Here is a 25062-nt window from a genome sequence, read left to right as displayed (position 1 = left end):
GGTGCTGGTAATATACCTACATTAAACAATTCATGAAAATATGTCTAGTCTTTGAGAAATCTGAGATTATATAAATTTACCAAAAAGGATAGTTATTCATGAAGAAACAAAAACTGTGATCAACAGTTGTTTTTTATGATAATGGAATGGTGCACCCGCCTGCGCTAACGGTTTACGCTGGCGGGGCACCAGTGGAGGATGATAAGATGAGCATGAGGTCAGGTCAGTTAGCCCATCGTGATCAACAGTTGCCCAGCTACAAAATAGAAATGCCAATGAAAATCATATAATGGATGAAATTGATAAAACTGCATGAATATCCAACAATGGGAGAGAGGTAAGGTGATAAAGCGATTTAGATTTAAATTTTTAATACAACATAAAATCAATTTTCAGAAATTGATGGATAGAAAAATTTTAGAGTATTCTATAGAAATTTACATAAATTTTCATTATACACAGCTAGGACATTTCCTCTAACAGTAGTGCCCATACTTTTTTTAAACTAAGAAAGATACTGGATGGTCAGAATAAAATATTTCAATAAATAGTAAAAAATATCAGCAAAAGAAAGGAGCTTTAGAACTCATATTTTAATTATTCATTGTCAACATCTATATAATTTATATAGTTACAAAGAAACTGGCGTTTCTCAACAGCAGTTTTCACAATACTTGTGTCAATAGTAACACCATCATCACATATTATAGCCTCCTCTTTCATTTCTGGATATCCTTCATGAAGTAATAAAAAATTATGAAGTACACAAGCTGAATATATTAAACTAGTGACTATTTCTGGTTTGCAAATATCAATATGATTTAACCTTCGAAACTTGTCTTTCAATAATTCAAAAGCGTGTCCAATATAATAACGAACCTTCCAATGTACCTCATTGAATTTCATTTCCTCACTAGTTAATAACTCCTCGCTTGAAAAAGGGGTAATCAAATTCTTCTTCAACTTATATTCAGAATCCCCAAGTATGTGATTGTCAAAGTCAATAAAGTTTTTCAATTCTCGAGACAATTGGCTTTCACGAAACACTTTACTTTTCTTTGTCTTTCCTATAGTGCCTATATGAATATCTATAAACATTAAAGATTCATCACAGACAGCTTGCATAAGTACATTGTCCGGCATGTTACTTTTATTATTTTTAGAACCAACTTTAAATCTACAGGCATCAAGGAATCCAACACAATTGGGAAATTTAAATCTACTATTTACTTTTAATCTTGTCATATGCTGCTCTTCTATAGATGGCCAACTAATAAAATGATACCTTTGGTCAGTAAGCACTGATGCTATCTGTTGAAATATATAGCTCACTGATGATTTGTGTAACCCAAATTTCGATCCAATTTCTTGATATGATGCATCACTAGTCAAAATCCATAAAAATATATGTACCTTTTTTGCCAAAGGCACAATAACTGTACCATCACATGATACATAATCAGCTAAAAAATTTATAAGTGCCTGGAAAACAAAAAATATTTGTTATATTGCCAATAATATTATGAGACCCATATAATGTCCCGGCAGAAAACACAAAACTTCATATATTATATTGTACTTAAGAGTGACATCTACACTTTAATAATAATTTGTTTATAATAAATATTAGATATGAAAATATGCTGCTTACTTGAACTGTGGTTTTCTTCATTTTAAACCTATTTATATAGTCAAAGTCATCAAAATTTTGTATTGTATGCTCATAATAACTATTAACCCCTGTATGAGTTGCAGGTTTACCAATAAAATCCTTGGAAATAATTTTCATAACTTTCAACTCTTCATTTAATCCCTTACTAAAGTTGTTCATATTATTACTATTTTCATTTATTACATTAGCTACGGCTAAAATTAATCTATTTATTGTAAAAACTGCATCACTGTCCAGAAACATATCTGTAATAAATTCTTTATCAAGCTTATTCATTTTTTAGTATTCTCTTCTTTTCTCAGTTTAAAAAATGGTTAATTTCTTACTAATAAATAAATGTTTCACTCTTAAAGTAGGAGAATACGAAAATCATTATGGTATTCTAATATTCATAAATAATATTTATATTTAATTTTTATAATGTAATAATATTTGCTTTCAAAAAAAGGCGGGAAACGTTAAACTTGGCGGGCGCGTTTTTTCTTTTGATTTAAATTTTATACATATTTTTCATTATTTAGTGATTGTGATACTGTATTTAGTTCTTTAATATCTATTATTTAGTTTGTTTATTGTAGTTAGTATAAATAGTTAGCTGTTTTATTGGTAAGTTTTTCGTTTTTTCATTTCTATGGACGATCCCCCCGACCCGGGGGGATTTGTCCCTCCGGCTTCTAACTATGTTACAATTTCATGCGAATCGGGTATGGAAACCGATACGTCTTGTTCAAACCGATCGATAAAACGCAGTCGGTTACAAAGATTTTGTAAAAGTTGTAATAAACGGAGAAGAAAAAATTCTTCAGATAAAATTACAGATTGCCACTGTACAGATGACATAAATGATGGCATTGAAACACAAAAACCTCTCACGGAAGTGATTTTCACTCCACAATCTGTAAATTTAGATCCCCCTCATCCATCCACATCTAAAGAAACAAATGAAAATAATAATATTTCTGAACCAGTAGCAAGGAAAATGTATGAACCCACAGACCATGCCCCATACTTAGTTCATGTAGTAAGACAAGAAAAGTCTCCAAATGACGGTACTACACTTCACCCTGTGACATTTGGTAAATTCCTCAAAAAACAGTATTTTAAAAACATTATTAATGGAAGTGTAAAACGCATTGGACGAAATAAAATTGCATTATCTTTCTCAGTTTACCATGATGCTAATACATTCATTAATCATAACAGTTTAAATGATTACAAATTACAGGCTTTTATACCAACATTTAATATTACACGTATGGGTCTGATACGAGGTGTTATTATTACAAAATATTTCTGTTCCTATCGGTTGTGGCAATATACTTAAAGTAAGACGGCTAAATTACAAAGTTGTTGTTGATGGCTCTCCCACTTGGAAACCTTCTCAGACAGTAGTAGTCACATTTGATGGTCAGGTACTACCAAAAAGAATATTCATGTGTTATAATGCATTACCAGTGGAATTATACACTTATCCAACTATACAATGTTTCAATTGCTGTCGTTATGGTCACACTAAAATTCAATGCAGGTCAAAGCCACGTTGTTTTAAATGTGGTCAAAATTACAGGAGAAACATGTGATGTTGAAGATGCTTTTTGCTGTTTATGTTCAGGAAATCATTTTTCTACTAGCAAATCTTGTCCAGAATTCAATAGACAAAAACAAATAAAGTTATATATGGCTGAAAATTGTATTTCATATGCTGAGGCCTCAAAATTGCACCCTGCTGTTACAAAGTCTTTTGCTGAAGTCCTTTCCACGCCATCAGCACATGGAACATCATTCAGCACTTTAAAAAATATATCTGAATCAAAAACTTATAATGATACTGCTTTTAAACAATCTTATAAAAAAACCGTATTCTTAAAACCTAAATCTTCATCCATCCTAAATAAAGTTGCCCATGAGAATATTATAAAAGATTTTAATATGCCCTCCCCTTCTAATGGCTGTGCGCTTAACAGTCAGTATAAAAATGAAAGTCAATCTAATATTAAAGAAGTTATTATTTCATTAATCAACTTACTTGTAAGTTCTAATATAATACCGTCCCACGTTGCCCCATTTATAGAAATATTCAAAAATCTACTCCATAATGGATCAAGTAGTCCAATGGAATTGCAGAAGTGTACAGCAAAAAAAGTGATTTAATTCATTTAATCAATAAATATCAACAACCACTTGTTATTGCACTAACTGAAACTTGGCTTAAACCTGATTATAATTTCAAATTATCAGAATACTCTTGTATTCGAGATGATAGGCCAGATGGGTATGGTGGGGCTGCCTTACTCATCAATAAAGCTACTTTTTTTTCTTCTATTTCTTTACCTCTTTTTGACAAAAACAATATTTCTATGGTTGCTGCTGTTGTCAGCGATATTTGTTTAGTCTCCCTTTATATACATCCTTCCTCTTCAATTATTGCATATTTAAATGAGTTATTTTCAATTCTTCCTAAACCTTTTTTAATTATGGGTGATTTTAATTGCCATCATCAAGCTTGGGGCAGCTCCTATTCTAATTACCATGGTGAGCAATTGTTAGGCCTTCTTGATTCCCATAATCTGTGTGTTTTAAATGACCCAGTACCTACTCGTATTACTGCTCCCACTGAAAGAAATAGTGCTGTAGATCTCTCTATTTGTTCTTCCAATTTATCTTCCTCTCTATCATGGTCTATCCTTTCATCTGCATATGGGAGTGACCATTTTCCTATTATCATTTCATTACCAATTCATAAAAAACATCCTCGAAAAAGAAATTATTTTTACAAACATAAGTTAAATAATAATAATAATTGGGATAAATTCCAAATTGTACAAAATAAATTATCATCTCTCCCTCCTATTACTTCTGGTAATGAATCGGACTGTTCTGAAGCCCTCAGCAAAATTTTGATACAAGTTGCTGATGAAGTTTTTCCTGTAAACAAACATAATAATAATAAAATTCCTTCTCCACCTTGGTGGGACCATGAATGTACTACAGCTATTAAATCCAGGAAACTGGCAGAAAGATTATATTGTAATGATATGAGTTCAGAAAACTTCACCAATCTATCTGCCCTACTAGCCTCCACCCGGAAACTTTTAAAGAAAAAGAAGTCAGAAGGATGGAAACGTTTCTGTTCTTCTATTTCGCCTCATACTCATCCTTCCCTTGTATGGCGTAATATAAAAAGATACAGATCTGCTTTCCAAGATTCTCCTTTTTTTACATTATCAGAGACTACAGCTAACGAGTTTCTAGATCGTTTAGCACCACCCTACGTATCTCATATGGATCCCATAACGCGGCCACTTTCCACCAATAAAAATATAAACTCTTCAGCTCTTGACAGTCCTTTTACATTTACGGAACTTAAAACCGTTCTGTCTCATACGAAAGATTCATCTCCAGGAAATGACCACATTCCATATTCATTTTTAGCGAATATTAATGATGAATGTATGTTGTATTACCTTAATCTCATAAATTCAGTAATGTTAACTGGGAATATTCCGTCGTCATGGAAACATCACACGGTATTGCCAGTTAAAAAAAACCCAACAAACCTTCCGATGACAGTAGTTCATATCGTCCTATAGCTCTTTCCACAGTTCTTTTAAAAATTGCTGAAAATTTAGTAAAAACTCGTTTAGAGTGGTATGTCGAAAGTAAAAAACTATTAGCTGAAAGTCAGTATGGGTTTAGAAGGGGTAAAAGTACATTAGATGGAATCAGTCTGTTCGTTTCAGATATACGTTTGGCATTCTCTAAAAATCAGTCGGTAGTTTCAGTTTTCTTAGATATTAACTCTGCGTATGACAATGTCAATATTAACATATTATGGAAAAAGCTTTGCGATTTGAATGTTCCTCCCATACTTTCTAACTTTATTATTAATATTTTGACGGAAAGATCCATTAGCGTTATATTGTCTGATTCTAATATTTTGTCTCGAGTTGTATGGAAGGGTCTCCCGCAGGGATCACCACTCAGTCCTCTTTTATATAACATCTATACATACGACTTAGAGTCATATGTAAATCAAAACAGTGAGAAAGTCGTTGTACTTCAATATGCGGATGATTTATTGATGTATTTTATTGATCATTCTGTTCAAAAAGCGTGTTCTTTAATTTCCACTTCTTTAGAAAAATTAAAATTTTGGATGGATTGTAACGGTCTTGAATTGTCTGCGGCTAAGAGTGCAGTTGTTCTGTTTTCTAGAATGCGAGTTCCACCCCCTATAAATATCTGTTACAATAATCAGTGTATCCCAGTAAAGACAAAAATAAAATTTTTAGGCATAATTCTCGATTCTAAATTATCTGGTTTACCACATTGTGAATACGTTTCAGCTAAATGTGAACGACTTCTTAATATTCTAAGATGCCTTACGGGTGTGTGGTGGGGATCCCATCCATTTCAATTAAAACTAATATATAATGCTCTCATAAGGAGTGTTATGGATTATGGTACATTTATTTTGGAACCTGCTAATGCTACAGCCCTAAAAAAATTGGATAATATTCAAGCTAAAGCTCTAAGGATTATATTGGGCGCCATGAAATCTAGTCCCATTAATGCGATGCAAGTAGAATGTTGTGATCCTCCATTGTATTTAAGGCGTCAGTATTTATCTGATAAATTTTTATTTCGTATTTTACAGTTTTCTAATCATCCTCTGATCCCTAAATTGCAATCGCTCTCTGATCTTGTTTCTTCGTCATCCTATTGGTCTCATAAATCTCTACCTTGCTTAGTAAAAAGTTACAGAACTTTTACTGCCATCCGAGCTCCCACTCATCGATCTCCCTGTCTTCCATTATTTAGTTCAGCATATGAATCTTTAACTTTTACCCCTGATGTTCATTTTGATATTAACATAGAAAAAGAACATCCTAATGTAAATGCAATGTTTAATCAAGTAGTAAACTCTAAATGGGAAAGCCATCATCAAATTTATTGTGACGCATCGAAACACTCACATACAGGAAATGTTGGTGTAGGAATTTACCACTCACAATATCATATAATTCAGAAAATTAAATTTCCACCAGAGACCTCTGTTTTTACTGGTGAATGCTATGGAATTTTTAAAGCAGTAGAATATATTAAAATTTTTAATCTTAAGCAAACTGTTATATTTACGGACTCTAAAAGTGCTCTTCAAGCTCTAATTAAATGTCCATTCAAATCATCTAAACAGTATCCTCTAATTTTTGATATCCGAGATATGTTGAATAGCATTCGTCTCAAAGGACATATTGTATCTTTTGTTTGGATTCCGGGTCACTGTGGCATTCGGGGCAACGAAAAAGCAGATTTGCTTGCGAATGAAGCTATATTATCTGGAGATCTATTTCCTTATAAAAACTTTTGCCATGATCTGACTGCCTTGTCTAAGTCTTGTCTTCATGATTCATGGAGTCAAGATTGGACAATAAGTAGCAAAATTAAAGGGAAACAGTACTGTTTAGTCCAACCGTTTATAGCTCTTAAACCGTGGTTTTTCAAATTACATCTTGATAAAAGATCAACTAGTGTTTTGATTCGTATGCGAATTGGTCATGTTTGCAGCCCTGAACATTTAACAAAACTACGTATAAAAGACAATAATATCTGTGAATGTGGAGAAGATGTGGGTGATCTAAATCATATTGTGTTTTCCTGCTCCTCTTACGATCGTTCTTCATTTATAGAGACACTCATCTCATTAGAAATTCCTTTTCCTTCATCCATTGTATGCCTATTAGCTCATCCTAATCCTATAATTTATAAATCTCTTGCGTCTTTTATTTCCCATAATAACATTAAACTTTAAAACCCATGATCACTAATTCCGAGTATATTCAAAATTTAACCCGTTCCTTTCCATTATCCCGTCTCGTTTCCTGTTTTTAGTGGCATAATAGGCAACACTAGCCTCTTGCCAAAGAAGAGAAAAAAAAAAAAAAAAAAAAAAAAAATATTTGCTTTCGCTCGTAAGGACAAAAATTTTAGAGATGTATGACACAATTTGAGTTAACTCGAGTTGAATTCTGCCAACTCGAGTTGGAAGAATTCAACTGGTAAATGAATGATTCAAGTGAAAAAGCGAGAGCATGATTCTGTTATCGAACTGACAATGACATGAAATTTTGCGATCATTTCATATCATACAATTTTCACTCGTCACAAATATTTCAATATTGATTTGAGGTTGTTATCATTTTTTTTTCGCATATTCATCCGATTATGTTATCAATAAAATGATTATATATTCCATAACTCCTTCCGCGGCTTTAAAGTGCCATTTCTACTCGCCCCCTAAAGTTCGGTAAAGCTTTCAAGGCTAGCTGCGCCCAAAAACATTAGAATTGTGCGAAAGAATTAAAAAAAAGTTTTTATTCCGGGTAACTCGAGTTAACTCGAGGTACCTCGAGGTACTCGAGTTAACTCGAGTCATGTTTATTACGAGTTTGCACATCGCTAAAAAATTTATTAAAAACATAGTTTTTTTTTTGTTATTTCGGAATTTTCCGCTTCTGGAAAAGGCAAAAGGACTCAGCCTATACAGTCTAGAATCAGTTGATCGCAGCTGGCCTTGGCAGCTTCAACGAACCATAGGGTACGTATAAACATGCATAGCTGGAGTTCAACTCACACTTTTTTTTATACTCACTAACGAGCTCGAACATTTTTTTACATTTTACACGTCCACTCACTGGCGATTCGAAAATGTTGCAAACAAGGGGATTGTTAAAGTTGAATAGCGCTAGTATAAAGTCTATGAGTGGTTACTAGGGCTACCCTCCTTGTTTATTGTCACTCTAAAAAAAAACTGAAAAAGTGTGTGTCATATACGTCTTCTATAAATTGTAAATAATTTTTGTCTATAGTGCGTGCCTCTGATACATGACGCTGGCATAAATGGTCGTAAAAATAACGACCGCTTGCCATAAAAGGAAAGAAGAAGAAGTAGTGTTAAAGTTTTCGTGTCGTGTCATGTACCTACTTACCCGATCCTTTCCAGTATTTAATACCCGTATCTGCTTCCGTCTCCACCGCTTACAATATTTGGTAAGGCACTCTAGTTATATTAGGGATTTACTTTTAAGTACCGGCATAATTATACTAGGTACTTCAAAATAACAAACACCTTTTTGTATGGGTGCGCAAACGAGCCTTGGAACTGTAGCTGACTTTCACTAGCTTCGTCCCACAACTCTCAACTGTCTTGAAAGTTTTCCACCAGGAGGATATAATTGACGAAAGGTCTCTCTGGCTCACGTACTATAATGTGTATATTTACACAATCTTCCTAAGCGGGCAAATTGGCAAACTGTGAAGCTCACTTAGTGCGACGTAAAGAAATAATTCAATAATTGTGATCAAGTCCATTTCACATAGTGACATCTTTACTTCTATTAGAAATGCGAATTGTGTCTATTTATTTCGTCCTTGCAAGTAAATAAATATAGCAAATACCTTTTCCCCCTCATATTTGCTTGTATTCAATGAACTCTAGCAAATGCATTACAGTATGTATAATATTCTCTTATCTGCAATTGCAGGTAATATAAATTGAGTTGTTCAGAACCATTCTTTTGTAGTAATAAACTATTACTAGTAAATATAAAAGGGAAAACAAATTATTTTCACTTTTGGTTACAAAAAATTTATTGAGTTTATAATATTTACATACAGTACAGATGTAGTCATTGAAGTTATAATCTAAGTTCTAGATTAATGTTATAATTAATAATACCACCAAATATAAATGTAATGCTCCATTACTAATACTTGCATATTCATACTGGCTAGCAAATGAAGTATTCAAAAGACTACAAAAAGAATGAGATTTTTAATATGGTGGGAATGATCATCATGATCATGATCATTTAACATATTGTTTACTTACATATATAAAACAATCTTTTTTATATTAGATGAGACAGTAAACATTTAAATTTGTTGAAAAATATATGAGTTTTAGATTGTGACTTTAATTTTTTTTCCAAACTAATGTTTTATTATTAGCAGGCATTTCTACAGTATCTATAAGACATAGGCTATTCTCTTCACCTAATTTAATTAAATCATTAATATCACGAATACCCCAAGAAGGATCTCTGGATTTTAGAGATGCATTGAATTCAATATTACTTTGTGGAGTTATTACCCCATCCTTACTATAAGGCCCATAAGTTATCATAAGAGCATCACTTTTCAAATATTGACCAGCATTTTCAAATAACCCAATTGTGCATTCATAAGGGCTAATGTGTATCATATTAGCACTATACATATAATCAATACTGTTGTGTTCAATACCATAATAATTCAATTTCTGCCTTATATCAAGTAGTATTGGATTTAACATATTCTTGGTTGGACATGTTTTTGCATAATAGGTAATACTACCAAATAAATTTTCCTCTATTTCGGATGGTTGAAATTTTACCCCAGGGAAATGGGGTGCAAAATGAAATAAGTGTTGACCAGATCCAGAGGCTATCTCCAAAAATAATGGGCTGAGATCTTCTACTTTATCAGTATCACAGTTAATGAATCTTTTTAAAACTTGTAATATAGGCTCTTTGTTTCGTGTTGCTGCTGGATATATCAATTTCTCTCCTTTGATGCTGTAAAAGTAATTATCGTAATTTAGTTCAATTAACTAAATAATAGGTATCTGTAAATGAGATGTTATATTAAATAATGTATGTATATTATATAATAAGTTAAATAAAAGAGTCTAAAATACTTTTGAATTTAATTGCTATTCATTAGAGAGCATGAAAAAACTATTTATTTAGTATTTTAGGATCTTAGAAGAAACAACTGCCTTTTAGGCCACTCACACATTATTATAAATATAAATATAAATATAAAAAAACTGTAAAACTCATGTTGCTAACTACGTAAGGTAAGAAAGTATTCTTAATGTTGTAAAAATACATTAATTTACAAAAAGTATATCAAACACACATACCTCTCGTTTAGAAGAAAAGTGCAAGCGAAATCCCTATTATTCGACATGAAGCCTATCAACACTTTAGTCAGTTTAAATGTATTGGATATATTAAATGAGAAAAATATCTTAACTATTGTACGTACGAAATAATACTGAATTAAGCTGAAATTAAAATTCGTCTTTCCATTAAGACATGCCTATCACCGAGTTATTTACATCATAAATTCATTTTGTTACAAAATTCACCCCTTGGTTATTTGGAATCAGATGCTTGTATACTCAGAATCTTTTCACCGTATTAAGAGAAACAGAATAAACGAATAAATAATATAGTTTATTTTTTTCTTTTGTAATGGCTTGGCACTATGGTGCATTTGCCAACATCAAAGTTTACCATTTACAAAAGTTTAATTTAATTTTTTAAATAGTACATACGGTTTTAATACATTTTTTGATATAAATCAAGCGTCAACCAACCAACCTATTTTTTTAGTTCGGCTCTCTAGGTTCGGCTTTTCCGTCTCAGGAAATGGCAAAAGGACTCGGCCCATACAGCCAAACAGAATATAAATAAATTATCTTTAAGTAGATCAATATTATAGGCAATGAAATAAATAACAACACGACTGATTTAAACTGGGTTTATTGGCAGACGGGACGAAAGTTGTGAGGGTGAATTGTTTCACATACAGACGATGTCAAACAATTCACCGTCACAACTTTATAACGCGCGTACCCTACATTACATAAATATATATAAATATACAGCAAAAGCAAGTGTTGCCAGATAATCATGTTGCGTCATTGTTTTTTATGCTACGTTTACATTCAGCTGCTTCCCCTGCCTCTCGCGCTGCCGGAAATATTGCCGGGCGACAACTGAGCGAGAGGGCTGAATGCAAACACACGCTGCCAGTCCTTTGACTCGCGCACGAAAAACCGACAATCGAGGGAGCGCCGGGCAGCGCCATGGGAAGTATCGTGTTTACACACTCGCATTGCTTACTTCCCTACCCACTCGGGCTGAGTGTAAATTGAGCTTTAAGTTTTGTGCATTCCTCGTTTTTAGATCTTTATATATTATTGGCTTCCTGATATTAGACTTTTGGCACAAGTGCTATTAACTCACTCACTCAGTACCAAAAATTAGTAATGACTTACTCCTTTACTTTTGTGGTTTCTGTACAACTAGTAATTATATTATAGTATTAAGTCACAAACCAACATGTTTTCCTTTCACACAGCGAAATATTTTACATAAATATTTACTTAGGTGTATGTTTCATGAAATATCGTCACAATACATAGAATGAAAGTCATTTCTTTTATAAAAAATGCAGTTAGTTTTTTTAGTGAGATCATATGTAAAAAAAAAATATTTTAATACAACAACCCTATATTTATCAATACCTATACTTTGTTAATTTTATGCTAATGTATTTTAAATAAACAACCCCACAGTATTTCTGAGTAAACTATGAAAATGATAAAATTAGTATTAATTTCCGATTGTGCCACAACCCTGTTTAAAAATTGCAAAAAGGTGGCAACATAGCTAGTGTCAAATTTAACTCGACATTGAAAACAGATTATTGAGTGTTTAATATTTGATATAAGTGCTTTGTATATTATTAAAACAGAAAATACGCCAACTTTCACAAGTATGGCTAAAAGATCTTCGTCTGTCGCATTTGATGTAGAACAAAAAATAAAGAAGAAAGAAGGAAAAAAACACTCTTTAGATTCTGATGAAGAGGATAGTGGCGCAGAAGAGGAAAAGCAAAATGTACTTAATGCTGATGATATAGAGGGAGAAGAAGAGGGCATAGGCGGAATGGAAGGTGAAGTAAGTAATATATATTAACTGAAGCCTTATTTTCTATCGTCTCTTGAGACATGCCAGCCTGGACTAATGATAACTAATTTAATGACGGTGTATTAGTATTACTAATGGTTAAGTCCCAAGAAGTAGGTTAGGGAGTGTTATTATTGTTGCAATTTAGTTTTTAACGAATTGGTATGATAATGGCCTCTGCTATAATAATAATGTATTTTTTTTTCTTATTGATGATGGAATAGCGCTATGAGACACCCATAATGCTAACTGTCAGTGCAGGTGACACACCAATGAAAGATGATAGGAATAGCATGAAGTCATGTCAGTTAGCCCATTGGTGTGAATTTAGTAGCAATTGGCAATTATTAATTGAATCCAGGCAGTCTGTTTGAATCTGTCAGCAATGTCAATTTTTAGCTAATATGTTGATAATTACAGATAACAATAACTCCTTTTAATATGAAGGAAGAACTTGAAGAAGGGCACTTTGATACACAAGGTCATTATCATTGGAAGAAAGAAAAGGAAATCAGGGATGGTTGGCTTGACAACATTGACTGGGTAAAGGTAAAAGGCCGTCCAGAAGATAAATATAAAATACACAAAGATGATGAGATGAAAGGACTTGGTGATGAATCCAGTAGTGATGATGATGATGCTGAGGAAAAATTTGATTTATATGAAAACTACAATGAAATCTTCCAGCACATCAAACCGAGAGAAACAATTGCAAAAGCTTTACAGCGTCTTGGTATAAACACTTAATTTCAATTTATCTTTTGTAATTAAAATTTAATTTTTTAAATGGCAAACTAAGTAATGGTCCACCTGATGGTAAATGGCAAACTTAGCCTATATACATTAATAATACTAATAAAATATAGTGTATAATTTGGAAGTTTTACCAGGTAGACTTCATAAAGAAATATTAGTATGGAAAACAATGAGATATTTAATTTAGCTGTATTATGTATTATATTTCTTATAAAACTTGTTACCCATTCAGTTGATGTGAGCACAATGTTAAATTGTTTGAAATGTACAATACTATACTTAAAGTACTAAATGAAACAGCTATAGTTGGGGGGAAAGGGGATTGTTAGTAATATGGACTGATGATCTCATTATTAAAACAAACAGCTGTAGTTAGATTTATTTGTCAAATATGAACCTTTTCATGAAATAATTTTTATTAATATTGTAGGTGCAAATTCAAAGGTATCAAGTGCAGAACGATGGAAAAGGAAGAAAGCAGGTATTGTTGATGAAGGCAGTAAAATTGTTACCAGAATAACAGAACTTGCAAACCAAATTTTAACCAAAACTGGTAATATGGATATATACCAAGAAACATATGAAAAAATCAATAACATTTTAAACAAACATAAAAGTAAAAAGGAGGACACAAATTTAGATATGTATGCTGATGATTTTGATGAAAAAGAAAAACAGAATCTTGGTAACAATAAGAGTGAAAATCAAAGTACTGTCTCAGAGAGTAATGAGGAAGAAAAGGATAATCAGGAGGTAAAATGGGAATTCAAATGGAATCAGAATGATGACAATGTCACAGGTCCACACTCCACCCAACAAATGCATAAATGGTCAACAGAAGGCTACTTTAAGTCAGGTGTTTGGGTGAGAAAACATGGCGAAGATAGCCAGTTTTATACATCAAACAGAATGGATTTTGAATTGTACATGTGAGTTAAAATAACAGTGAAGCTACTCTAACGCGAATGATGGAAACAGTCAACACAGTCATGGTGATATACTTATAATAAAGATGATGAAAATAGAATAAATATGATTGATAGATTTTCAATTAATCAATAACTTTTGTCAGTACCTTGAGGTAATATTTTAAAAACGTTTGTAAATCAAATTGACATGTTTGCCAAAACTAACATGACTTTGCTGGAGAATATATTTGTTGACTTTTAACATGCTTTTCTAATTATACTCATTCCTGTTGGTTTTTTTTGCCACACTGGATAAAAAATCATATTATTTACTAAATAAAACATTTGTTTCTCTAAACATATTTTTTTATACTTTTACCAAATAACTTATTAACAATAACATAAATATTTATATCAGTCAATAATTTGGCTAATTGATGAATTAATACAATGAATAATGTAATTACTTGGACAATAACAAATTGTGATATTGACATGCCAATATCAAGCCAGCTACCTGTATTCTTAACATTGTAGAGTAAGAGTATTCCCATTATGTTGGAATAAATCAATACTATTATGACAAGATAGCCAGTAGGGGCCTGAAAAAAAAACAGATATTAAAATATACCTATTGAATGTGAGTAAATTACCGAAAAACATGCCCATTGATGAACCAAAACTGAGGTCTGCAATAGAAACATTTATTATTATATATCTATTTGTTTTGATTTGGGTGTTATTGGATGTATTATAGGTATGTATTTATCATTAAATGTCTTATCAATTATCTAGTACACATGGTACAAGCTCAGCGTAGTTTGGATCAAAATAACACAGTAATTCATACAATTAACTTAAATAAGTAGATATGTTATATAAGTCGATATTACCTTCGTTAAAAGTTGAATAGCTCTAAAACTGCATGCCACTATTAAAAATGGGGACAATGTTTTTAGTAGTATAAGTCCTGTTATTATAAATGGTTTGAATGATGTTATAAAACATGTTACCCATCTGATTTCAAATGAATTTAATGATGCTATATTGCCTGTACCAAAAAATGCTAAAATAATGTATACAGTCTGATAAAGTACACGTTAAGGAATATAATATTTTACTCCAATGTAATTATTAAATAATAATACAATTCTTTAATTAAAAGGATACAAAGTAGAAAGCTCTTCTAAAGTCTTGATTACTAATACTGCGTTCTATTGTAATTAAATTACTCGATGTCTCTATATTGCCAAAGGTGCATTCAGTCATCTACAATGGAAATATGTAGCAGAATAAATCATAATTAAAAACTTAATATTTACAGACAATTTGATATGTCTTTGTTTTACCTTCACATTTTTTAAGTGCATCAGTTTAAATTCAATACAAATCCAACAAGTCATATTGAATATCAGTGCAACCATGAACAGACCCTCGTGTGATACAGACAACAATAAGTAGAAATTTAAAATTGATGTATTAATGGCCATTAAACGACAAATTAATTTCCTTGAAAAAATCAATGGCATCACTACCGAAGTGGCTGAAAACAGTATAAAGTATGTTAATAATACATATATATATAGTTCAAAGAGCTAAACAAAATCAATGGGTTAAACCAAAAGCCAAAACTATTTGAATAAATAATAGTCACTATTAAAAATGCGTAATGGAGATTTTTTTTATGATTGATTGAAGATTGTTCAGCATGGGTACAAAATTAGTATGGGACACATGAGAGTAAACTCTGTCGATTGCAAAAAGAATCATTAAAATCTATCAATATACTTAAGATATTGTATAACATATAAACTCAAAAACAACGATGAGCTCAGGTGCTCCTTACTGGACTCGTGTGTAAATCAAATGAAATTAAAAATTCAAATATTTCAAATTGTACCCAAAGGTAGTCTAAAATAGTCAGAAATGTTCTAAATACCTGCAATAATCCACGCTAAAGCTTGATGCGTTTGGGACACTGCTGTTCCATTTTCAAATCTTTTAGATTGCACAAGAATATTTTGGAGTGATAAAATTAATAATACTAGCTGTAAAACAGTCAATACTATGTCTTTGCGTCTTATATGGTTAGCTCGATAAAGTGGAATTAAGAATTTCCATATATATATAGCAACCACGAATGACCAAATACTTCCTGCTAAAAGGCTAAAATATCAAATTAATAAAAATTTAAATCTTATACTATTATTTATTACACAATATTCAATATATTATGATAGCTCCGGTGGTATACCGGTATAGCACATGGATTGTTTTGTATATTACATATGTATTTACAAAAAAAAATTCTAACTATTATCTAATACCCATAACACAAGCTCTGATTAGTTTGCGGCTAGATGGCGTTGTGTGAATCATCCCGGGTTATTATTTTAAAATTGTATTCCATATAAAAAACAAGTTCAGAATGTGCACTACTGAAGCTAAAAATACTTACACCAGTTCTATAAATGTATCTTTACCAACTGTAGGCATAAATGCAAAAATGCTAAGCAGTATACAACTGCTGGTCCATGAAAATAATACCAACTTTGTTGAATAAACTTTTATTGAACTCAAGTAAGGCCATAAACCCATACTCAATATTGGTATACTTAGCATCCACCTATAAGTAAAAGATATTCCCTGAAAGATTAAATCAGTACATAGGTACTATGTAATAGGTAAATAATAACTTACTTGTTATAAAATTTAAATAGATAAGATACTATATAGACCCATAAAAGCGGAATAAATGTCATTTTCCTTTTTTGTTCTTTATCATTTTGGTTTGTTTGTTTTTCAGTAACTTGCTTAAAATGCTTCATCAGCAAGAGATAACTATTTTAAATATATCTATGAATCTGCATATACATATGAAGCACGAAATTTGGAAATTAAATTAATATTATGCATTTAAATGGAGGTGTGAATAACAAGAATAATTTTATGAGTAATAATTTTCTGGTATCATTTGCCAGAGATAACAGCTGACAAATTCTATATTACTGGGTATTGTCAAGACCCCTAACAACAAATTAATATTATTTTAATAGAAATTGTTTATTATTATCCTGACATCAAGATATTACAACTTGTCTAGATTCATGATTAACCACCATATAAATCTATCCATTGCCTAATATGGCCTTATCCAATGTATCCATAAATTAATTTGAAGTAGAAGTTTAGCAAAATTTGTCTATGTGTAGAACTTTTAGCAACTTTTAATTATAAAATGCCATACTGACCATAGCTATTGATCCTAGTATGTAAAATAGAATTTCTGACAAAAATGTACATATTTTCCTTTCTCTGTATATTTTTTTTAATAACAATATCCATATTTTGAAAGAGGACAGAGTATTCCACCACAAATAAATAGGCATCAAAACATAGATGTAATACTGATGTGGTAAATTCTGCACTAAAAAAAAATTGGAATAAATAATTAAATGTAATAATTAGAAAATCATATGAATAATAGAACGTCAGATTTTTACCATATAATAGAGATATAGATACAATTAATAAACATAAGAATACTGCATTTAATATATTAATTGTAAAGTTGTTTCTAATAATACTGAAACTATTGTTCTGTATACTTGATGCATCTACTTGACTATTAATTCTTTGTTCTGTTAAAGATTTTAATAGACATCCAATCCATCCTATAAATGACAAGGTGACTAGAACCAGAAGTGGTTTCTGATAATAATTATGATAATAATTCAAGCCAGATAAACTTAAATGCATCACTTCTGTACTCAAAAGTATCAGTTTTTCATAATCTTCATTGTCTTGGGTTTCATTAGTAAGCATTTTTTCAGTAAATTCAATTACTTCCTGGTACTTTTTATGGTTGAATTTCTTGTAAGGTTTGTATATTTTTTGTATTACATTGCTCTCTATGCTTAATCTCTGTGTATTATATTGTGATGCCAGTTGTCTGCTATTACTATAAATGGCTTTTGCTCTATTGGCTAATGACATATTTAATAAATGTGATGGTAACTGTCCCTGAAAATAATTAAAATATATTCAGTATGTGTATACATTCTGGATTTTTTTTATTGATATTGTAAATATAAACTTTGTAAAGTTTGATTGTTTTTCAGTTGGATATTTGTTCATATTTAATCAAACAATAATATACATAGATGATATCATTAAAGAATAACTACAAAAATATTAGTACATCACCGAAGCCATGGGTAAGTTTGTAAATTAATCTAGTGCCTATGTTAGCTAAGTCAATTATATTCTTATATTTATTATATTAATGCTGTAAATCATGGCCATTTTCACATGAATTAGGATTAAAACATTATGTTCCAGGTACCTTGCAGAGCAGGCATAGTATACAAGAGAACAGAGCATACAAAATACTCTTCATTTACTTTCATAACGTGTCTAATGTATTCATGCCAGTTACACAGACTTGACTCATCCAGAAAATATATATTATATAAAATTATATAAATTATGTCACAAAATCACAAAAAATTAGTTTCATGAATATTACCATCAGATACTTAGTTATAATAGATAAACAAAAGTGTCTATCTATTATAACTAAGTATACCATTTAGAACACTACACATACTCACTACAGAATTAACAGGAACTGGTATTGAAAGAATAGTAGACATAAGTGGTGCCAAATCAGCTTGATTAATATCCACCCTATGCTTCAAAGACATTCCATTTGTTTCTGAATCAAGTTCCAAATCAAGTTGACCCTGTTCTACTTGTTCGACTCCTGCTCCCCAGATTACATATGGAGTTTGGGTTTCATGATCCAATCCAGCACCATGAGAACCTATTTTCATATATAAAATAAGATTTTGTTTAAAAGTTCAATCATGATAATGCATTGCAATCTTAAATAGATATAAATAAAAAATGTATTACACATTTTTTATTTATATCTGTGAGGGAAGTTACCTCCGAACTTCTCACGTTAACAGAGTAACTATAGTGGTGTTCAAGTAAATAACGTAGAATAAGATAAACAAAATATATTTCTAATCAAAATAAAATAATATAAAAACACATTTAATACAATATACAGATAAGTTATAGATACATCAATACGACGACAGACAGATAACAAAACACACTCTCTTTTCAAATATTCAAACATACTTCATCTGCCATACCAGCCAGTCTAGACATCGATTGCAAACCTCGTTCTAACAATATCCATTTAAGAATTTTTCTTTTACAGTTCCAAAATTAAGGCCTTCTCAATCCTAAGTAATGCACCTGTCCTAACAAATTTGCTGGGCAGTGAGAGAAACATATGAAATGGATTTAAAATCCCATAGAATAAAACAAGTTTTATTATCTGTCTGAAATTACTATCATCTAATAATATAACAAATAATATTATATACTTAAAATGGTATAGAAATTTATAAAATAAAATATAGAAATAAACATAAAAATAAATAAAAATATTCTTTTAATAGCTTCTACAGCTTAGAATATTATAGGTGCAGCAACTAAAATCATAATCTGATAGTGCGAAATGACTGAAATCGTAACTCTTACCCCAGTCTGTCATGCCATGATCTGAAGTCATCAAAAATGTTGTTCTTTCATCATTATGATAAAACTCCCTTATCAATTTTTCTACTTCCTTTATATTTTCATCAACAAATTTGACTGTGGTTAAAAAGTTGCTAAAAATAAATAGAAATGAAAAACAAAAACTACCAAATTACAATATACATAATTTAGCATTACTGACAAACTGTTTCAATGACAGTTTTATTTAAATTATATAAGAAAACTGAAGCAAATTTTGAACTATATGATTAATATATTACAAATAATATTATATACTTTCAAAAATATAAACATTTATAAATTAAAATATAGAAATAAACATAAAAATAAATAAAAATATTCTTTTAACTACTACCTACTTAAATACCTACTATAGCTAACGTGACCAGACGTCTAAAAACGGGATTGTCTTAATATATATGATAAGTCCCGGTGTCCCCGAAATGACTGACGCAAAATTGTCCCGTTTTTGGAAACTCTTGAAAATATGTTTAGTCATGCCATGATGTAGATTATTGTCATCAAAAATGAATATAAAAAAACGTTCCATTTTTAATATTGTCTTGTAGACAAGCAATTAAAGTTTTTAAATTAATTTAAATTATTTTTCCTTTAAATTTTCATCAACAAATTTGATATATTAAAAAGTATTTAGATAATGATTAATAAATTTAATGAATATAAAAAACTACCAAATTAAAATGTACATTTTTCTATTTAATCATTACTGACAAACTGTTCTCTCTGACAGTTTTATTTAAATTATATAAGAAGAATGCTATTGTAATTACTTTTCTATTTACTGTATTTTCTTATTGTTTATTTTGTGGACACAATAAAGAGTTAATTATTATTATTCTTTTATATATGTTTCATCAACAATTTTTATGGGGGTAATACATTTTTTTAAAGAATTGCAGCTTTAATAAATTGTTTCCATTGACTGTCTATTAATTGATATAAATAAATGTACCTACTTCAAAGAATAAATGGTCCTAACTATAGCCATTCCTTTATGTGTAATACTTTTTTAAGATCTTTCTTACTTTATCCGCTTTCATACTTCATTTCACATAAAGGTTATACTATACAAATGTGTAGTATTATATTAGAGTAATAACTTACAGTGACTTTGGCTTGTGAGTATGACCTGATGTATCAGTGCCTAATAAATGTAAAAAAAACATGATTTTCTTTTGATGTAACTTCTTATAAAGAACTTTATCAGATCGAGCATTTTGAAAGAAAATTCTAACTTTCTCAAATACCCAATTGTCCAAGAGAGTTGTGTTTTTATCTGCACTGAAGGTTTGGTCATATGGATCCATTTTGTTTATGTGTATATGACTATCAACTGTTCCTTTGGTGAATATTTCTAGAATATCATATGTGCCCCAACACCATGTGTAAGCTGTTTGATTGAATACTGAGTCAAAATCAACAGGATTTTCCTTCCAGCCCTTGACTATAGCTGAGGGGTCTTCATAAAAGCCTGCTATGACGGCCACATGCCCAGGTCTTGATTCGGTGGGCATCCTTGTATGAGATATGCCCCATCTTCCATGTGAATTTGCAATTTCTCTACAAAACATTAATATCAGTAAAAATACAGAATTAAAATATGAATATGTCTATTATAACTTAGCCACTTCATATTTTAATCTTGAAAGAAACTCTTTTATTACTATTGAAAATCTTATTTTCGTTGACTTTGAAAGGTATCAGATAATGCCGGTACATTAAGACATTTTGGTATAAACACTATTAAATATTAGCTTAACAATTACCTTAGATAGGTCATAGTACTATAATTAACGAAAGACTCTGCTCTCAGACCATCTATCACGAAGAGAACCAGCCTATCGGCGAGAGCTTCATGATGAGGCTGATATGGAACCACGTTTCTAACAATCGGCGATTTAAAATAAATATCAAAAATTGAAAATAAAAATACGACATGTATGAATAAGCCTATTATAAACATAGTTTTTATGTAATACTTTTATCATTTAGGTTATTGAATTCAATTATATACAAACTACATAAGTAACGAACGACCTAATAAACTTACTACAATACTTTGTACACATACAAATTATTAATTCATTTAGTAAATATAGTAATGCTAATATGTAATTTATAAATAGCATAAGACATGAAAGTTTATAATTACTATTCATTAAAATCTGCATTAAATCAGATATTAATGAACATAAACAAATAAGAAAAACTATTCAAAATTAACTTTGATTATGACAATGACAATCGCGACATTGACAGTTAGTTTTTCTGACGGAATTGGCAAATAAGATGCTAGTATACAGAAATTATACCAAAGACAACGGCTGTATGGGCTTAGACTCTTTGCCTTTCCATTACGAATAAATAAAACAAAAAAAAAAGATACTAGCTAACTGAGGGCGATAATCCATGATAGTGATGGAGTGGCAACCAAAAAGTAATATATCTGGCAAAGAGAACATTATGCTACTAAGAATAAAATACATTTATTCAAATTGATTTGCAATACGTAATTTTACTAATTGCTAATTACTAATTTAATAATTAAAATCTACTTTGATAATGCTGTGAGTGCTGTGTGTGACTATAGCTAGCACAGCCACAGCGCTAATTTTCAGGGATAATAACTTAAGAGATATATTTTTAATCTTAGTAATTAACTCAATTACGTAATGTACCTTCGGTGATAATTTCTCTTTAAAATCCAATAACATATCAATTTAATTAACATTTTCTAATTATCAGTATTTAGCAAATTATTAGCTTTTAGTCCTTAGCTTTGCAGGACTTGTGACTTATTCATTCTTTTTATTAACCGATATAAAAAAGAGGTTATCTTTAGAAACAAAATACCTATAACTCAGAACTTTTTTATTTAGAAACCAAACTTGCAGATTGGCTTCATAGAAATTTGATTAAGATCGATCCCAGTAATCTGATTTTAAAATTTGTCAAAGATATTTATAGACACTAAAATAATCCTAATGAACTGCCTTTCTTCTTAGTTATGTTACTGTAGGTACATACTGATAATATTCTTATATTCAGAGAAAATTACAATGATTTTGAAATTTTATTGCTTATTATCTGACATAGAAATGTCCTTGCCATTTTCTATATTGGCACCTGCTGATAATAAAGTAAATAATTCCATTTCTTGAGTCTTCTCTAAGTCGTTTAATATTGTTTCACAAAAAGTCTTCTCATCAAAAAGTTCAGGAGGAGTAAGGTCCAAAGTAATATAAACTCGACGTATTTGCCCAGCACTAAGCCAGCCCCGTTGTCCTGGATCAAAACTTTTAACAACAGCTTCTAGGTGTCTATAAAAATATACGAATTTTAAGTATTTACCCCCTTATTCATGAAATATAAAACGTAGAATTCATTCTAATAAAATAATTGCCATGGTTAAGAAAAGGAGAACCAGAAAGAACGCCGTTTACAACCTTTTTTATAGATCGGCATTCATTCAAGGTAAGGTTTACCTCTGGTCCCCCACGACCCTCGATTGTACTTAATTTCTTTATTCATTTCATTTTTATTGTTTTGATTCAAAAATTCATCCAGCAATAGCGTTTCCGAATAGATGATGACCTTCAGGAAAAAAGTTTATTCCTTCTTAAAAGGCTGGCTAGTCACATGCCACATGTCAAATGCTATGGTCTTCTGGGTGCTCATCGGCGGCGGTAAACACTTACCATCAGGTGCCACAATCTCTCTTGTCCCCTAAGCTATCATAATATAATAATAGTATCCTGTGTTTCGAGAGTAGATTAAGAAAGTAGCAACCTCGCAAACATGTATTTTTTATATAAATAGATCTTATGCCCTATGTTGGTCATTAAGATCAAGAACAACTTAATAGCGTTATCTAAATTTTGGCCAACTACGTCTAGTGTACACTGGACTGTGATTACTTGCTAGTACACTTATTCTAAATAAGTAACCGTAATTGAAACTCCTTAATATAATTATCTCCACCATTATATAAATTATCATGCGAGAGTAAATTAGTCATCAGAAACTATTTCTAGCTTGCGGGCAATACGGTCCCAATTATACTGTTGAGTACTGACAAAAACAATGTAAAAAAGGATATACCTTCTTTCATATAAAACTGGTGCTGGTCCATGTCCAGCTCGAAACAACATGCAGTCGTCTAGTAATTTTTCTAAATAATCCATCGGTTTATTTGGTGCTTCAGTTATTACTTTAGTTAGTAAAAAGCGTATGAGTTCAGGTATGCGACGTTCTTTTAAATAGTTTTCTGTTCTTGTTACAGAACTTAGAATCTGTAGCTTACGTGCCGGTATTACAATTTGTTCGTTTGAAAGACTTTCAATCAAACATTTACAAACTGAAACTGATTCGTATTTGAATTCTGGTTGAAAAATACTAAGTTCTTCATCCATACTATGGGAGCAGATAATGGCAAATTTTAGTAACTTCGCTCTTTATGTTCAAAAAATCGTTTTTTTTTAATGTATAGTTACTACTGTGTCAGTTGTTTTGTTTACCATAGTTACCACAATATGGTAAGGTGGCAATGAAAAGTTTACAGTAGTACCTATTCGGAATTGATAAATTTCATAATTACAAAGATATAACAGTAGTTTGTAGGCATAGACTCTGAATGGCAAGTGTACTTGCCTTGAGTCGTAAAACATATTTAAATGGTACGTCAACTGTTGTTCAATGATACGAATAGAAATTTATTTCCGTTTTTAAAAATAACCGGTATAAATTAGGATGTTACTTGAAATTTTCAGAATAATAATTTGGAAATATTTGTAAATTTATTGTATTTGTATAGCGTACATTTTTTCCTATATATTTTTTTCTTTTGTAATGGCTTGGCACTATGGTTCATTTGCCAACATCGAAGTATTTTTGATTTACAAATATTATTAAAGACTATTTTAGTGTTCTCAAATTTAATCGATAATATGTATATTATGTTGATAAATTGAATATATAATAATTGAATATATATTAAATTCATTATACAATTTATCGGTTTTCATTTTATGAATATATTTACTTACAACAATATCCAACTAATATTTCCAACAGACATACATACGAGAAAATCACTGAAATATATAAATAATAAAAATATTTCTTTTATGTCATCGTACCGAATTAATTATTTTTCATTTATTATCTTTGGTACCTATATAAACCGATTTTCATTAATAGCTGGTCATTCTCCGGTTTTTTAAAGATGTAGTACACCACTGTTATCTCGACCATCTCAACCGCCGAATGTTTTGAACAGTTATTTAGTTTTGAAATTTATTTTTGTTATGTTTTGTTCGTTCTAAAC

At 30.7% G+C, this 25062-nt stretch overlaps 4 protein-coding genes across 7 annotated transcripts; 1 reads left to right on the top strand and 3 right to left on the bottom strand.

Annotated features, from left to right (window-relative positions):
* Positions 1–348: 348 nt before the first annotated feature.
* Positions 349–2106, bottom strand: LOC131845999 (uncharacterized). Of its 2 annotated transcripts, XM_059195198.1 has the most exons (3): positions 1999–2106; positions 1652–1917; positions 350–1482 (listed from the first exon to the last, which is right to left on the bottom strand). In XM_059195198.1, the coding sequence occupies exons 2-3, from the start codon at positions 1913–1915 to the stop codon at positions 598–600; spliced, it is 1149 nt and encodes a 382-aa protein (XP_059051181.1). In that variant the 5' UTR covers positions 1916–1917; positions 1999–2106; the 3' UTR covers positions 350–597. The 2 variants fall into 2 exon arrangements, with proteins under 2 accessions (XP_059051180.1, XP_059051181.1); XM_059195197.1 differs by having other exon boundaries at positions 349–1482; positions 1652–2106.
* A 6087-nt stretch (positions 2107–8193) lies between these two features.
* LOC131845798 (CD2 antigen cytoplasmic tail-binding protein 2 homolog) lies at positions 8194–14341 on the top strand. 3 transcript variants are annotated; one of them, XM_059194903.1, is made up of 4 exons: positions 8194–8270; positions 11452–12465; positions 12895–13207; positions 13661–14341. In XM_059194903.1, exons 2-4 carry the CDS (start codon positions 12283–12285, stop codon positions 14161–14163), a joined length of 999 nt encoding a protein of 332 aa, XP_059050886.1. In that variant the 5' UTR covers positions 8194–8270; positions 11452–12282; the 3' UTR covers positions 14164–14341. The 3 variants fall into 3 exon arrangements, with proteins under 3 accessions (XP_059050886.1, XP_059050887.1, XP_059050885.1); XM_059194904.1 differs by lacking the exon at positions 8194–8270 and adding an exon at positions 8494–8722 and having other exon boundaries at positions 12260–12465; XM_059194902.1 differs by lacking the exon at positions 8194–8270 and adding an exon at positions 8495–8722.
* Positions 8745–11047, bottom strand: LOC131845800 (UPF0585 protein CG18661). The gene is made up of 2 exons (XM_059194905.1): positions 10638–11047; positions 8745–10287 (listed from the first exon to the last, which is right to left on the bottom strand). Exons 1-2 carry the CDS (start codon positions 10682–10684, stop codon positions 9648–9650), a joined length of 687 nt encoding a protein of 228 aa, XP_059050888.1. The 5' UTR covers positions 10685–11047; the 3' UTR covers positions 8745–9647.
* Positions 14342–14424: 83 nt separating the features above from the next.
* On the bottom strand, positions 14425–24211 carry LOC131845801 (GPI ethanolamine phosphate transferase 1-like). The gene is made up of 14 exons (XM_059194906.1): positions 23838–24211; positions 22856–23056; positions 21503–21637; positions 20841–21296; positions 19698–19828; positions 18752–18963; positions 17642–18161; positions 17390–17565; positions 16597–16784; positions 16078–16304; positions 15488–15681; positions 15309–15407; positions 15032–15223; positions 14425–14740 (listed from the first exon to the last, which is right to left on the bottom strand). Exons 1-14 carry the CDS (start codon positions 24146–24148, stop codon positions 14492–14494), a joined length of 3291 nt encoding a protein of 1096 aa, XP_059050889.1. The 5' UTR covers positions 24149–24211; the 3' UTR covers positions 14425–14491.
* Between the last annotated feature and the right edge of the window lie 851 nt (positions 24212–25062).

This window comes from Achroia grisella, unplaced genomic scaffold (genome assembly GCF_030625045.1).
Source record: "Achroia grisella isolate CSIRO2021 unplaced genomic scaffold, CSIRO_AGI_Agris_v1 utg487, whole genome shotgun sequence".
In the NCBI taxonomy this organism is placed as follows: Eukaryota; Metazoa; Arthropoda; class Insecta; order Lepidoptera; family Pyralidae; genus Achroia; species Achroia grisella.
The sequence above is the reverse complement of the archived record's forward strand: the minus strand, read 5'-3'. Positions and strand labels throughout refer to the sequence as shown.